The sequence below is a fragment of the Leptonychotes weddellii genome, chromosome 15 (assembly GCF_054177405.1).
Source record: "Leptonychotes weddellii isolate Sample4059 chromosome 15, ASM5417740v2, whole genome shotgun sequence".
Classification (NCBI taxonomy): Eukaryota; Metazoa; Chordata; class Mammalia; order Carnivora; family Phocidae; genus Leptonychotes; species Leptonychotes weddellii.
In genome coordinates this window covers 18,194,513-18,205,376 of record NC_138383.1, presented here as the reverse complement: position 1 = coordinate 18,205,376, position 10,864 = coordinate 18,194,513, and the positions used below count along the sequence as shown (strand labels likewise).

At 57.1% G+C, this 10,864-nt stretch overlaps 1 protein-coding gene and 1 long non-coding RNA gene across 3 annotated transcripts in view; one reads left to right on the top strand and one right to left on the bottom strand.

Moving 5' to 3' along the window:
* ZNF385C (zinc finger protein 385C) overlaps positions 1-3,080 on the bottom strand; it is a 27,545-nt gene extending 24,465 nt beyond the window's left edge. Inside the window, exons 1-2 of the mRNA XM_081805003.1 lie at positions 2,985-3,080; positions 1,763-2,014 (exon numbers count right to left, since the gene is read on the bottom strand). Of these exons, the coding sequence (XP_081661129.1) occupies positions 1,763-2,012 (250 nt within the window). The 5' untranslated portion in view covers positions 2,013-2,014; positions 2,985-3,080. The remainder of the gene's footprint in view (positions 1-1,762; positions 2,015-2,984) is intronic.
* Positions 2,991-8,942, top strand: LOC145717338 (uncharacterized). Of its 2 annotated transcripts, none has more exons than XR_014140486.1 (3): positions 2,991-3,114; positions 3,329-8,142; positions 8,402-8,942. It is a non-coding gene; the product is annotated as an uncharacterized LOC145717338 (long non-coding RNA). The 2 variants fall into 2 exon arrangements; XR_014140487.1 differs by lacking the exon at positions 2,991-3,114 and having other exon boundaries at positions 3,421-3,485; positions 3,695-8,142.
* Positions 8,943-10,864: the final 1,922 nt, after the last annotated feature.

The following is a 10,864-nucleotide window of genomic DNA, read 5'->3' as shown; positions in this document are numbered from 1 at the left end:
ATTATCTTGGACAAACCTGTCTGCATGTGTCTTCAGACAGCTCTTTCTTGACAGGCCGGTATGCCACCTTTGAAAAATATGAATTCCTCGACAAATACTGTGTGTTCTCAGTTATAGGCAGAATCTAAAAAAGTCAGTCTTGGGGCGCCTGGGTGGCTCAGTCTATTAAGCAGCTACCTTCGGCTCAGGTCAGGATCCCAGGGTCCTGGGATGGAGCCCCGCATTGGGCTCCCTGCTCAGTGGGGAGCCTGCTTCTCCCTCTCCTCCCCGCTCGTGCTCTCTTTTGCTATCTCTGTCTCTCTCTCAAATAAATAAATAAAATCTTAAAAAAAAGAATCAAAAAAGTCAGTCTCATAGAAATAGAGATTACAGTGGTGGTGGTCAGGGGCTGGTGGGTGGGGGCAATGGGGAGATGTTGGCCAAGGGGACAAACTCCCAGCTCAGATAAATAAGATGTGGGGATCAAATGCACAGTGTGGCGACTATAATTAACAATGCCATATTACACACTTAAGTTGGGAGATGTTAAATGTTATCGAAACGCACACAATCATAATTATGTGAGGAGTTAGAGGTGTTAACTAACTTTATGGTGGTAATTGTTTTGCAATACATAGGTGTATCAAGTCATCACATTGTCCACCTTAAACTGACACATATGTCAATAATATCTCAATAAAGCTGGAAAAAAGTAAAAATACGAATCATCCAAACAGCAGCTTGCATAGTTGGTTTCTATAAATAGCTAATGAAAGAATGAGTGGCTTTTGAAACACAGACATACACACACACTCCAGAAATATCCATATAGTCAGATACACTCTTACTCAGAGTCACACCCTTGGAGTCCAGCCCCAAGCTCAGGTAGAGCTCTGAGTTGATACCAGCCATCAGACCCATCCCCTGCCTTTGCTTATGCAGTGACCTCTGCCTGCAATGTCCCTTCTTCCCACGCCCCTGTTCCAAAGCTTTGTGTCCCCCCTTCCTCCAAGAGGCCTTTCCTGGTGTCCCCAGGTATAATCACCCTTTCTCCCTTCGTACCCACACATGGCACCCACAACACTCATCTGCTCTTTTTGTGTCTGCCTCGGACCAAAAGCCACACTCCATCTTGGAGCAGGACGGTGAGGAGGAAGATGGGGATTTGTCTCCAGGCCCCAGCACAGTGAGGGAAACGCAGTTTTCCCCATGGCCCCTGTGTGCCTGTCAGCTGGAATCACCCTCATGAATGCATTCACCCATTTCCCCCAGAAATCTGTCTTGTAGCCAGCGGCCCCTTCAGTGCTCACAGCCAAACCTCTGCAAAGTCACCCCAGCCAGGGAGAGGCAGAAATCCTGGCCAGGAGTCCCGCCGCCAAAGGAAGAGGGGCTTCCCCTGTCTGTCCCTCAGCTGGAGTGCCGTGCACCTTGCTGACCCCAGCCTTCAGAGGCTAGAGCAGGAGCCCAGGCTACCTCTTGTCAGAAAGGCTATCCCTGCCAGGGGGCTCCAGGCTGGAGAAATGCTGCTTACGGGGCCCCAAGAGACCCCACAGGGAGAGCTCCCACACCCCAAAAAGACTTCAAGAGAAGTCCTCAGTCCTAAAGACCCTCAGATCCTGAGAGACCCCACGGACAGTTTTCCAGATGTATCAGGGGGACTTCCGACCCTGAGACCCCGCTGAGGGCACCCCAGACCCAACACCCTCCAGAGAGAGGCCACAGACCCAGAGCCTCTCATGGGGCATAGACGGAGCCTGTGGGAGCAGTGCCCCTCCACACTGACCTGGCCCGGCAGGGGTCTTCCCCAAGCTGAGCTGCCTTAGCCGCCGCTGGTGGGCGCGCCCCCCGCAGTGCACCTGGGCCTGGGCTGCGGAGTTCAGCTGGATGTTGCAGACGTCGCAGAGCGTGTAGGACGGCCGCTTTCTTTCACGCTTGGGCTTAGGCAGTTCTGGGGGCCGAGGGGGGCACTCCGTAGCTCCAGATATGGGGGGCTCCTTCTCACCCGGGGGGGAGGGGCTCAGTGGCCGCTTCATACCTGAGCAGAGAGAGAGGGAGACAAGTAAACAGGCTGAGTACTGTGAACACATAGAAGGAGCAAGAGGGGTTCAAGACCCTGAGACACCTGTGCCCTGTGTCCCAGATGAAACTCCCCAGCTTTTGGATGTCCCCAACCCAAGGGGGCAAAGGGAGCGTGATGAGGTCCATTTCAAACAAAGCAGCATTGGGCGCCTGGGTGGCTCAGTTGGTTGAGCGACTGCCTTCGGCTCAGGTCATGATCCTGGAGTCCCGGGATCGAGTCCCACATCGGGCTCCCTGCTCGGCAGGGAGCCTGCTTCTCCCTCTGACCCTCCCCCCTCTCATGTGCTCTCTCTCTCTCATTCTCTCTGTCTCAAATAAATAAATTTAAAAAAAAATCTTAAAAAAAAAAAAAAACCACAAAGCAGCATTAAAATACAGGGATGTCTGGAAGAGTGTCACAAATGTCCGCACCCCAAGAGGCCGACACCTGGGACTCGGCCACAGAGCAAAGCTCAGAGAGGAAGAGTTGGACCTTGGGGCCCGGGGGAGCAGGGAGAGGGAGGCAGCAGTGAGGTTAGGGGAGTCGCGCCGGGGGAAGCCAGGGCCCCATGCTCAGCCTCGCAGCAGGCGCTGATAGTCCTGTGACAGGCAGGCATGTGGTGCTTGCTGCGGCCGCTGGCCAGAGGGGTGACTGCAGAAACCCTACCTCCCTGTGCCCAGTGCCCGCCGGGTGACATTCACAAACACTGACAGTGTGTGAAGCCATCCCCACCCCTGACCCACGTGGCTCCAGATGTCCCTTGCTGTGTTGGCCACCCAGGCCGTGGCAACAGTTGGTATTTTCAGTAACGATCTGGGCCCTGCTGCCTGCGTCGGCTGAACACAGCCTCTTCCCTCTCTCTCTCTCTCTCTCTCACGCACACGCACGCACACACACACGCACACACGCCTGCGCCACCCCTCCAGGCCCCTCATCTGCCACACACCATCTTCCTGTTCCGACTCACTTCTCTCGAACCTTCCTGCCTGACTCCTCAGCTCTAACCTGCTCTCTTCTGGGCTTGCCAACTCCCTTCCTCACACTGAACTGTGTTCCTTTTCACTTCCTGGATCTGTGTGCGTGCTCTCTACCTGGACTGCCCATGGCCGGGGGGGTGGGCTCCCTGAGGGCCCGGCCTGAGCCTCCCTCCTCCCTCGTGGGGACAGAGAATTCCCGAGCTCAGGGACATGTGACTTCCTCACAGCCCTCAGAAGAAACCGACCCTGATGACACCTTGATTTCGGACCTCTAGCTTCCAGGACTGTGAGGCAATACATTTCTGTTGTGTAGGCCACCCGGTTGGTGATACTTTGTTGCCGTGGCCCTAGGAAACTGCTACATGGAAGTTCTGACCCGAAGGCTTTCAACGGTGTCTGGTGGTTTGAGGGGCAGCCGTCCCGGAAGCCAGGTGGAGCAGCGAGGGTGCAGTACCAGCGACAGGCTCCAGGTGGCGCCGCGAACACCTAGCGGGAAGCGAAGGGGGCAACTCCATACCCCTCCTGGAGGGGAGGACCCCACTCCCCCACACTCCTGCCGTCCCTAGCCCGAGCCACGCCAACCTCCCGGGCACTGTGTCTGGGGTCCAGGGCACAGTCCTGCCCACAGAGGGCACCCTGGGAGGTTACTCCCCTCACATTGCGGCCGACCCCCTCCTAGGCTGCACCGATTGAGTCCCCACCTACATTCTGCACACTTTCACCTCGAGGGAGAGGTCATCAGAGTTATGTTCCGGCCTGCACACCGTCCCAGCAGGAGGAAGGAACCGGAAGAAAGTACCGCATGCAAGTGTTTTAGGGGGGCTCCCGCTTGCCAGTGGGGAAGAGGCTTCAGGGGAATGAGGTTTTCCTGGCCAGGCCTAGGAGAGCTGCCTGCCCTGCCAGCGAGGGGACGGGAGATTTTGAAATCTCAGTGCAATTTATGACAGGCGGGCTGAGGACACAGCCCAAGAGAGCCGACAAATATCTGCCGTGGGGCTGATTAAACCTCTGTGATATACAGCCTCTGGGCTCACGGGGCCTGCCTGGATTCCGGGGCTAATTGTGCTCCCCTGGCCAGGCTGCCAGCCTGCTGCAACCTGCCCGGCCTGACCCAGCCTCCCCAGCTGTCCCCTCAGGAGCCACACTGCTCCAGCTATGACTCCCAGGCAGAAAATGTGGACGGGTGGACACTTTTGAGGGCACCCCTGCTGTGAGCATCGGCAGGCCAGCACCCCTTGCCTATAAAGCGGCAGCATGACTCACCCTCGCTGGACCTACACTCGGACAGGACCTGGCTCACATGTTCTCTTTAACAGAAGAGGAAATTGAGTCCCAGAAGGGGTGAGTGGACTTGCTTCAAAGTACATGGAAAGACAGTGAAGAGCTGTTTCTAGAAGCTTCCTTGCCTCCCTCTTTACCCAGCTGCCCAGGCCACCTCTTCAGATTTGCAACCCCATTTATTGAGACCTTCCTATGTGTCAGGTGCTTTGCACATAGGATCTCTTTTAAACTTCATAACACCCCATGAGGTGGGCACTATTATTAACCTATTACCCCACTTCATAGATTAGAGAACAGGCATTGAGAAGTTTCATAGCCAGACAGGGAACCTACACTTGTCTGACCCTGGAGCCCAATTCCTTAACCACTGCCCTATCCCCCCTCTCCTTAAAGTCTGCCAAGTCCTCTTTTGAACTTCTGGGTGGGGAGGGGGTTTTTCAGATTCTGGGAAGGACTCCTGGGGGGACTTGGGGTTGCCCAGCCCCTAACAGCTGGAGTGCCAGGCAGGAAGGTGCCAGAGCCAGAGAGGCTGGGAGGGAGGGATGTGAAGAAAGGGGGAGAACTGAACCTGAACTGAGTTCTGGAAATGACCAAGTGAAAGCAGAGCAAAAGAGCATGCACGTACCCAGGTGTCTGTCTGTCTGTGATTTGCACAGACAAAGCCCTCTTGCTCCCACCTTCCCTGAGAGAAGGCCAAGGCTGCAGCAGGGAGCCGGGCTTGGACGGTGGAGGGAGCCACCCATGTAAAGGTAGACTCACACCAGAGCTGGAGAGCTGATGGAGGCCAGGGTTCCTGCCTGTCTGTCTGTGTGTCCACCGGTAGGGAGCTGGAGGGGATGGGGGATGGAGGGAGCACCCAGGCAGGGCCCCAGGGCTCCACCTCCACCACCACTGCTGAGTGATGAATGGACTTCAGGGCTTGGGTCTCCGTGGGGCCCCGGGCACTGCAGTGGGGTGGAGCTCTCTGCCTGCCTGTCCCAAGAGCGCTGGCTGGAAAGGGGCCTTGGAAGCCGAACAGTGCAGAGCAGGGAGCTGTTTCAGCTGCAGGCTGGGAAGGGGTCCTCAGAAAAGAGCCGCTTTTGCCAGAGGGTTAATGCGAGTGAAGGGTCTAGGCCTGTCCCAGCCTTGGGCAGGGCATGAAGGGCTCCCTCACTAAATCCTTAATGAGCCCAATTACACTCTGGTATTTTCCCCCATGCCTGCCAACATCTACCCTCCCACCTTCCCCAGCCAGGTCCTAGGCCCTGCCTCTGAGAAGGGAGCCCGGCTGGCTGGCCAACCTTGGGCTAGTCCCTGTCCCTCTGGGCTTCAGTTTTCCCTCTTTAAAGAGAGGGGGGTTGGGCTGGGCTAATCTCTTAGGTCCTTGGCAGGCCGTGGTGCCACCACCACTCCCAGCAGCTGCCTCTAAGGTGGGGGTGAGGGGATGACCAGGTCGTATTGGTCTGTCGCAGCCACCAGAGAAAGGCGGGGTGGGTTTGGAGAAAGAACTGCCCGTGGTGGGTGCCCCTTACACTCTGGGCACTGTGCAAACTGCACCTCCATTGACCCTCACAACAACCCTGGAGGCATTAGAGATGAGGAAACTGAGGCTCAGAGTCGAAAAGAGAGGCAGGTGAGTAGGGCCAGTCCTCTCCCATCCTGTGATGCAGGCAGAGGGGGTGCATGCCCCAGCAGCCCCCATCCTACTCATTCACAGGATCACCAGCAGGAGCTGGGGGTCCTGCCCCTCCCCACCAACCCAGCTGCGGAGAGAAGTGTCTGGAAGAAGAGAGGCCTTGTTTGTTCTTGTCCTAGCAGAGTGTGAGCCCTCCTGGGACTGGCTGCCAGCTCAGTGCCCCTGAGAAGCCACCACTGAGCATATTGGTCTCTCCTGCCACCTCCCCTCTCCCAAGGCTGACACCTTTCCAGGGTGAGGAAGGGGGAATTAGCCACTTCAGTGCTTGGCCACCACAGGGTGGCATCTACCCCCACCATTCTGTCGCTCAGAGAGCTGGAGTCACACCCAGGTCACACCCCAGACTCCCCAAAGGAGCCAGAGACCCCCCGCTAGAGGAGTAGGATGGCCTGAGTAAGGCCAGCCATTCCAATCCCCAGCCCACACCTCCCCGCTTTGCCAGGGCAGGAGGCTCCAGGTGTCAGGGGCCGGGTGGGGGGTTTCCACTGGGCAAGCCAAAGCAGCCATGTCTGTCTTCCCATCCAAAGTAGTGACAGAGGCAGCCCATCACCTTCCCCTGGGGATGCTGGGTGCTGGGGATTTCAGGAGTAAACTGGCTGAGAGGTGCTGAAAGCCTAAACTCAGCTCCAAGGAAGGGAGAGAGAGGGCATGGGAGGTGAGGGAGAGCCATGGTCCAGAGATGAGGTCACCGTCCCCCACCACTTCCCCTCCCCCAGTGTGCTCTGTCCTCACCCCTATCGGCTGGGTGTCCCAGAGGGCCTCCTGCCATCCTGACACCCCCAAAGATAGGGGCTGCCTCTCCTGGGCAGTGATCTCCCTCAAAAGAGCCTCAAGCCACCCTCAGGAAGGAAGTCCTTCTTGCTATCTAACCACAGTGACCACACAGAGAAGCTGCCTCTAAGATGGTGATGGGGAGGGGCGGTTAGGAAGGGAGTACTAGCCTCAGCACCCCCTTTTCTAGCCTCTGCTGCCAGGCCAGGCCTGGGAAACCTGATTGTTGTGCAGGAGATCCCCTTACCTCCACCCCTCTTAGCATCAGGACCAGGATCTTGGTGCACTGGCCTCCTCATCCATGGCTTGCTTGCCCAGCCCAGCTCCCCGCAAGCTGAGCAGTAGCTCCACAAACCCCATCCCCTGCCCGTGAGGGCTCCACCACCAACACTTCCAAGCTAGGGCTGGGGCATGGGTCCAGGGAGCCAGAGGGAGGAGGGGTGGGAGTCCCCAGACTGTTTGAGAGTTGTGGGTGGAAGGAAGCGCAGGAGGGCCCCACCTATGCCCTTTGCCGAAGATGAGGCTATGGGCTTGAAGGGGGAAGGGCGGACAGGAAGGCCTCCAATGACTGGGAATCCTGGAAATGGAGGGGGGTGGCGAGTATGCTCTTTGCACCCCCAAAAGGACAGTGGGAGATCTCCCCTCCCCTACTCCTTCCATTCTATTTTATCCCAGGGGCTGATAGGGGTGGATTGATTTTGGGATTCTCTAAACTCCTTAGGAAAAGAAAGTGAGTTATTTGGTCGAGCTCCCTATCTCCAGAGCATGGTCCCCTCCTTAGGGTGGGGGGGGGGAGTCTCACCTTCTCTGCCCTTCCAGCCTCCCTTCCCCTAGGGGGAACTGGAAGTCCTTGCCATCACTCTTGTTGTCTCCCCTCCCAACCTCCGGCGTTTGGCTAAGTTGCGGTTCTTGCCTGCCCACCTCCCCCACCCCACAAGGTGGGGCGGGGTCCTTGCGGCTGCCCGGCTGCCCGCAGCCCTACAGAGCCACCCACACCCCCAGCTCCGGCGCGTGGGCCCCTCGGCGCTCAGCCCCAGCGGAGCTCTGTCTGGGATGGGGAGCCGGGAGTGCGGTCCCGTGGCCAGCGCTGCCGCCTACCTGAAGGGCGCTGGCGACCCGAGCGGGGCGCATCCGGCTCCCCACGGCCCCCCAGGGCGATCCGGATTCCTGGCTCCTGGAGGTGCATGGCGGGGTGAGTCCCAGGCCTGCGAGTCCCGGGGCAGCCGCCAGTCTCCTGAGCCCGCCCCCGGCCGGCCGGCCCCAGAGCAGGTGCCAGGAGCCGCGCCGCTGGGAGCGGAGCGCAGGCGAGACCCCGGAAAGGAGCTGCGCGGCGGGGCTCCCCAAGAGGACAGGCGAGGGGAGACCCAGGGGTGCTCCCTGCAGAAGGGCTGGGCCCATTGGTGAGTATCCTTATCCCTGGCCGGCCAGGCATGAATGCCCCTTGACGTCCGAGGGGCCCTAGAGCTCAGGGAAGGGAGTCCCAAAGTGGCCACCTCCCAGGGCTCTTCTGTGATCTCCCCACCCCCTGCAAATTGCCCCTCTTTTGGGGGGAAGCTGGGAGGAAACTGACATTCAGGGAGCACCTACTGGGTGCCAGGAGGGATGGCCTTCAATCCTCATAACCACTCTGCCTGAACTGGTGTGATCCCTATTTTACAGACCAGGAAACTGAAAGATTGTCACTGGCCCCCAGTCACACACGAAGTGAGCACCAAGCGGGAGACTCCAGACTGCTCCTAGGATCCCTTTCCGGAGGTCAGGGGAGACAGCCAGCAGGGGAAACTTCACCCGTGTGTGTGGCTGGGGATCTTTCCTGATTTCTCCCAGGGCATCAGTGCATGGTGTCTGGCCCAGAGGAGCGGCACAGGGCAGGGGCATGAAGCCAAGCAGGGGTGGGCAGGAGGCAGGGGCTGGAGGCATGACCTCCTGAGAGTGCTCTGCCATCTTTCTGTTAATGGAGAGGCAGTAACAGGGTAAGAAAGTGAGTCTCAAAGAAAGGGGGTAGAAATGGCTCTTGTATCCCAAGAAGATGCGTCAATACAGCTCACCCCCGGGCGCCTGGGTGGCTCAGTTGGTTAAGTGACTGCCTTCAGCTCAGGTCATGATCCTGGAGTCCCGGGATCGAGTCCCGCGTCGGGCTCCCTGCTCAGCGGGGAGTCTGCTTCTCCCTCTGACCCTCCCCCCTCTCGTGTGCTCTCTCTCTCTCTCAAATAAATAAATAAAATTAAAAAAAAAAAAATACAGCTCACCCCCTGTTGTGCTCACCCCCATTGTGCTCAGGGCATTGTGTTTACCGGGCCCTGTAAAGAGGAAGTCCCACCTTGGGGAGCCCTGGCCAAGCCTCACCCACTGGGGCAGGGCACCTGGCTGCCCCTCAGTTGAGCAGAACTTCTTCCCTGTCCTCACACCCATAAACTCACTCCTGTCTTGAGGCCTTTGCCACTGCTGTTCCCTCGGCCTGGAACCCTCCCATAACCTTCACAGGCTTGTTTCCTTGTGGCTCAGGCCTCAGCTCCAATGTCCCCTCTCCAGGACCCATTGTCCCCGCCCATTATTCTTTGTTCCAGCCCCGGGCTATTTCCCTCCTGGCACATCCCCCACGATGTCCTTCTGCTTGGACACTTACCTGTCTCCTCCAGAGGGCACGGCCTTTACCTCCCAAGTGTCTAAAGCAACCAGCCCAAAGCTTGATGTGTAGCTAACAGATGCTCGATAAACAGTTGTTGAAGCAATGCATGAGTTCCTCCCCACTCTAAAAGTAAATCCATATTACATTGCACACTTCAGCGAGGCGAATTGTATGCTCCGTGAATTATATCTTAATAAAGCGGTTACTATAGGGTGCCTGGGTGGCTCAGTTGGTTAAGTAACTGCCTTCGGCTCAGGTCATGATCCTGGAGTCCCGGGATCGAGTCCCGCATCGGGCTCCCTGCTCAGCAGGGAGTCTGCTTCTCCCTCTGACCCTCCCCCCTCTCATGCTCTCTCTATCTCATTCTCTCTCTCAAATAAATAAATAAAATCTTAAAAAAAAAATAAAGCGGTTACTATAAAAAAGCCCAGGGTGGGGCTGATAGTCACCGCACACATACGCCTCACCGTCCGGCCTCTAACTTGATCCAGTCACACCTCTCCCCGGCACAGTCCGCATCCTGTGTCTGGCCGTGGAGGGTCACAGTTGCTCAGACTTGGAAGGGGTCTTAGAGGTCATCCTGTCCCTTTTGTAACTTGTCCCTGACAAGTTACCCTCTGGCCTCTGCTTGCTTGCACATGCCACAGGGAGCTCCCTGCCTCACAAGACAGAATATTCCATCGTTGGGTGGTTCTCAGTGACAGAAATCTTATCTGTATGGGAGCCTGAAAGCTGCTTTCCTATAATGTTCCTGCATGGGTCCTAGATCCGCTCCTTGGTCGAGTGGAAGAAACGCATACCACCTTCCACAGTCAGCTGAACATGGCTGGCAGCTTCTTCCTAAGGGGTCCCTTCTCCCAGCTCAAGAGACCCATTTCCCTCAACCCTTCTTCCCCTGACATGGCCACCTTCTCCAGGAAGCCCCTCCTACGTGCTCCCAGGACACTTTGCGTTGGTCCCTAACACTGTACTTTCCACATCGTATTGAAATGTCTTCCCCAAATCCTGCCCCAGCCACCTCTCTGCACTAAGTGGGGGTAGTTCTAGGCCTTTATTCACTCCCTTCTGCCCAGGACCTTATGTGGTGACCAACTGAGCCGAACTAAGCAATTAATAAAAATGTGTTCCCAGGGGTTTTATTATCCTAGTCACATCCCTCTAAACTGATTTAGGCTTTCAATGTCCTCCTTAAAACAGAACAAGGGAGAAAATCACTGCCCCCCATCCTCAACCCTGTTTTCTAAGAATGCTGTCCACCCCTTAACTTTTCTGCACTCTTTAGTCAGCTCTATACAGAACTGGGCGGGGGCGGGGCGGGGGGGGCGTCCATGAAACCCCTCGGGGCTATTTTTCCGAGATACGCTGGCAAGCTCAGCCTCCCCACTTAGTCGCCAAGAGAGCAGTTTCTTGAACTGTGAGCACCAGACCTAGGTTTCGGCTTGCTGGAGCTCCCATTCTGCCCACAGCCTGTTGAAATCATTCAGCGGGACCAC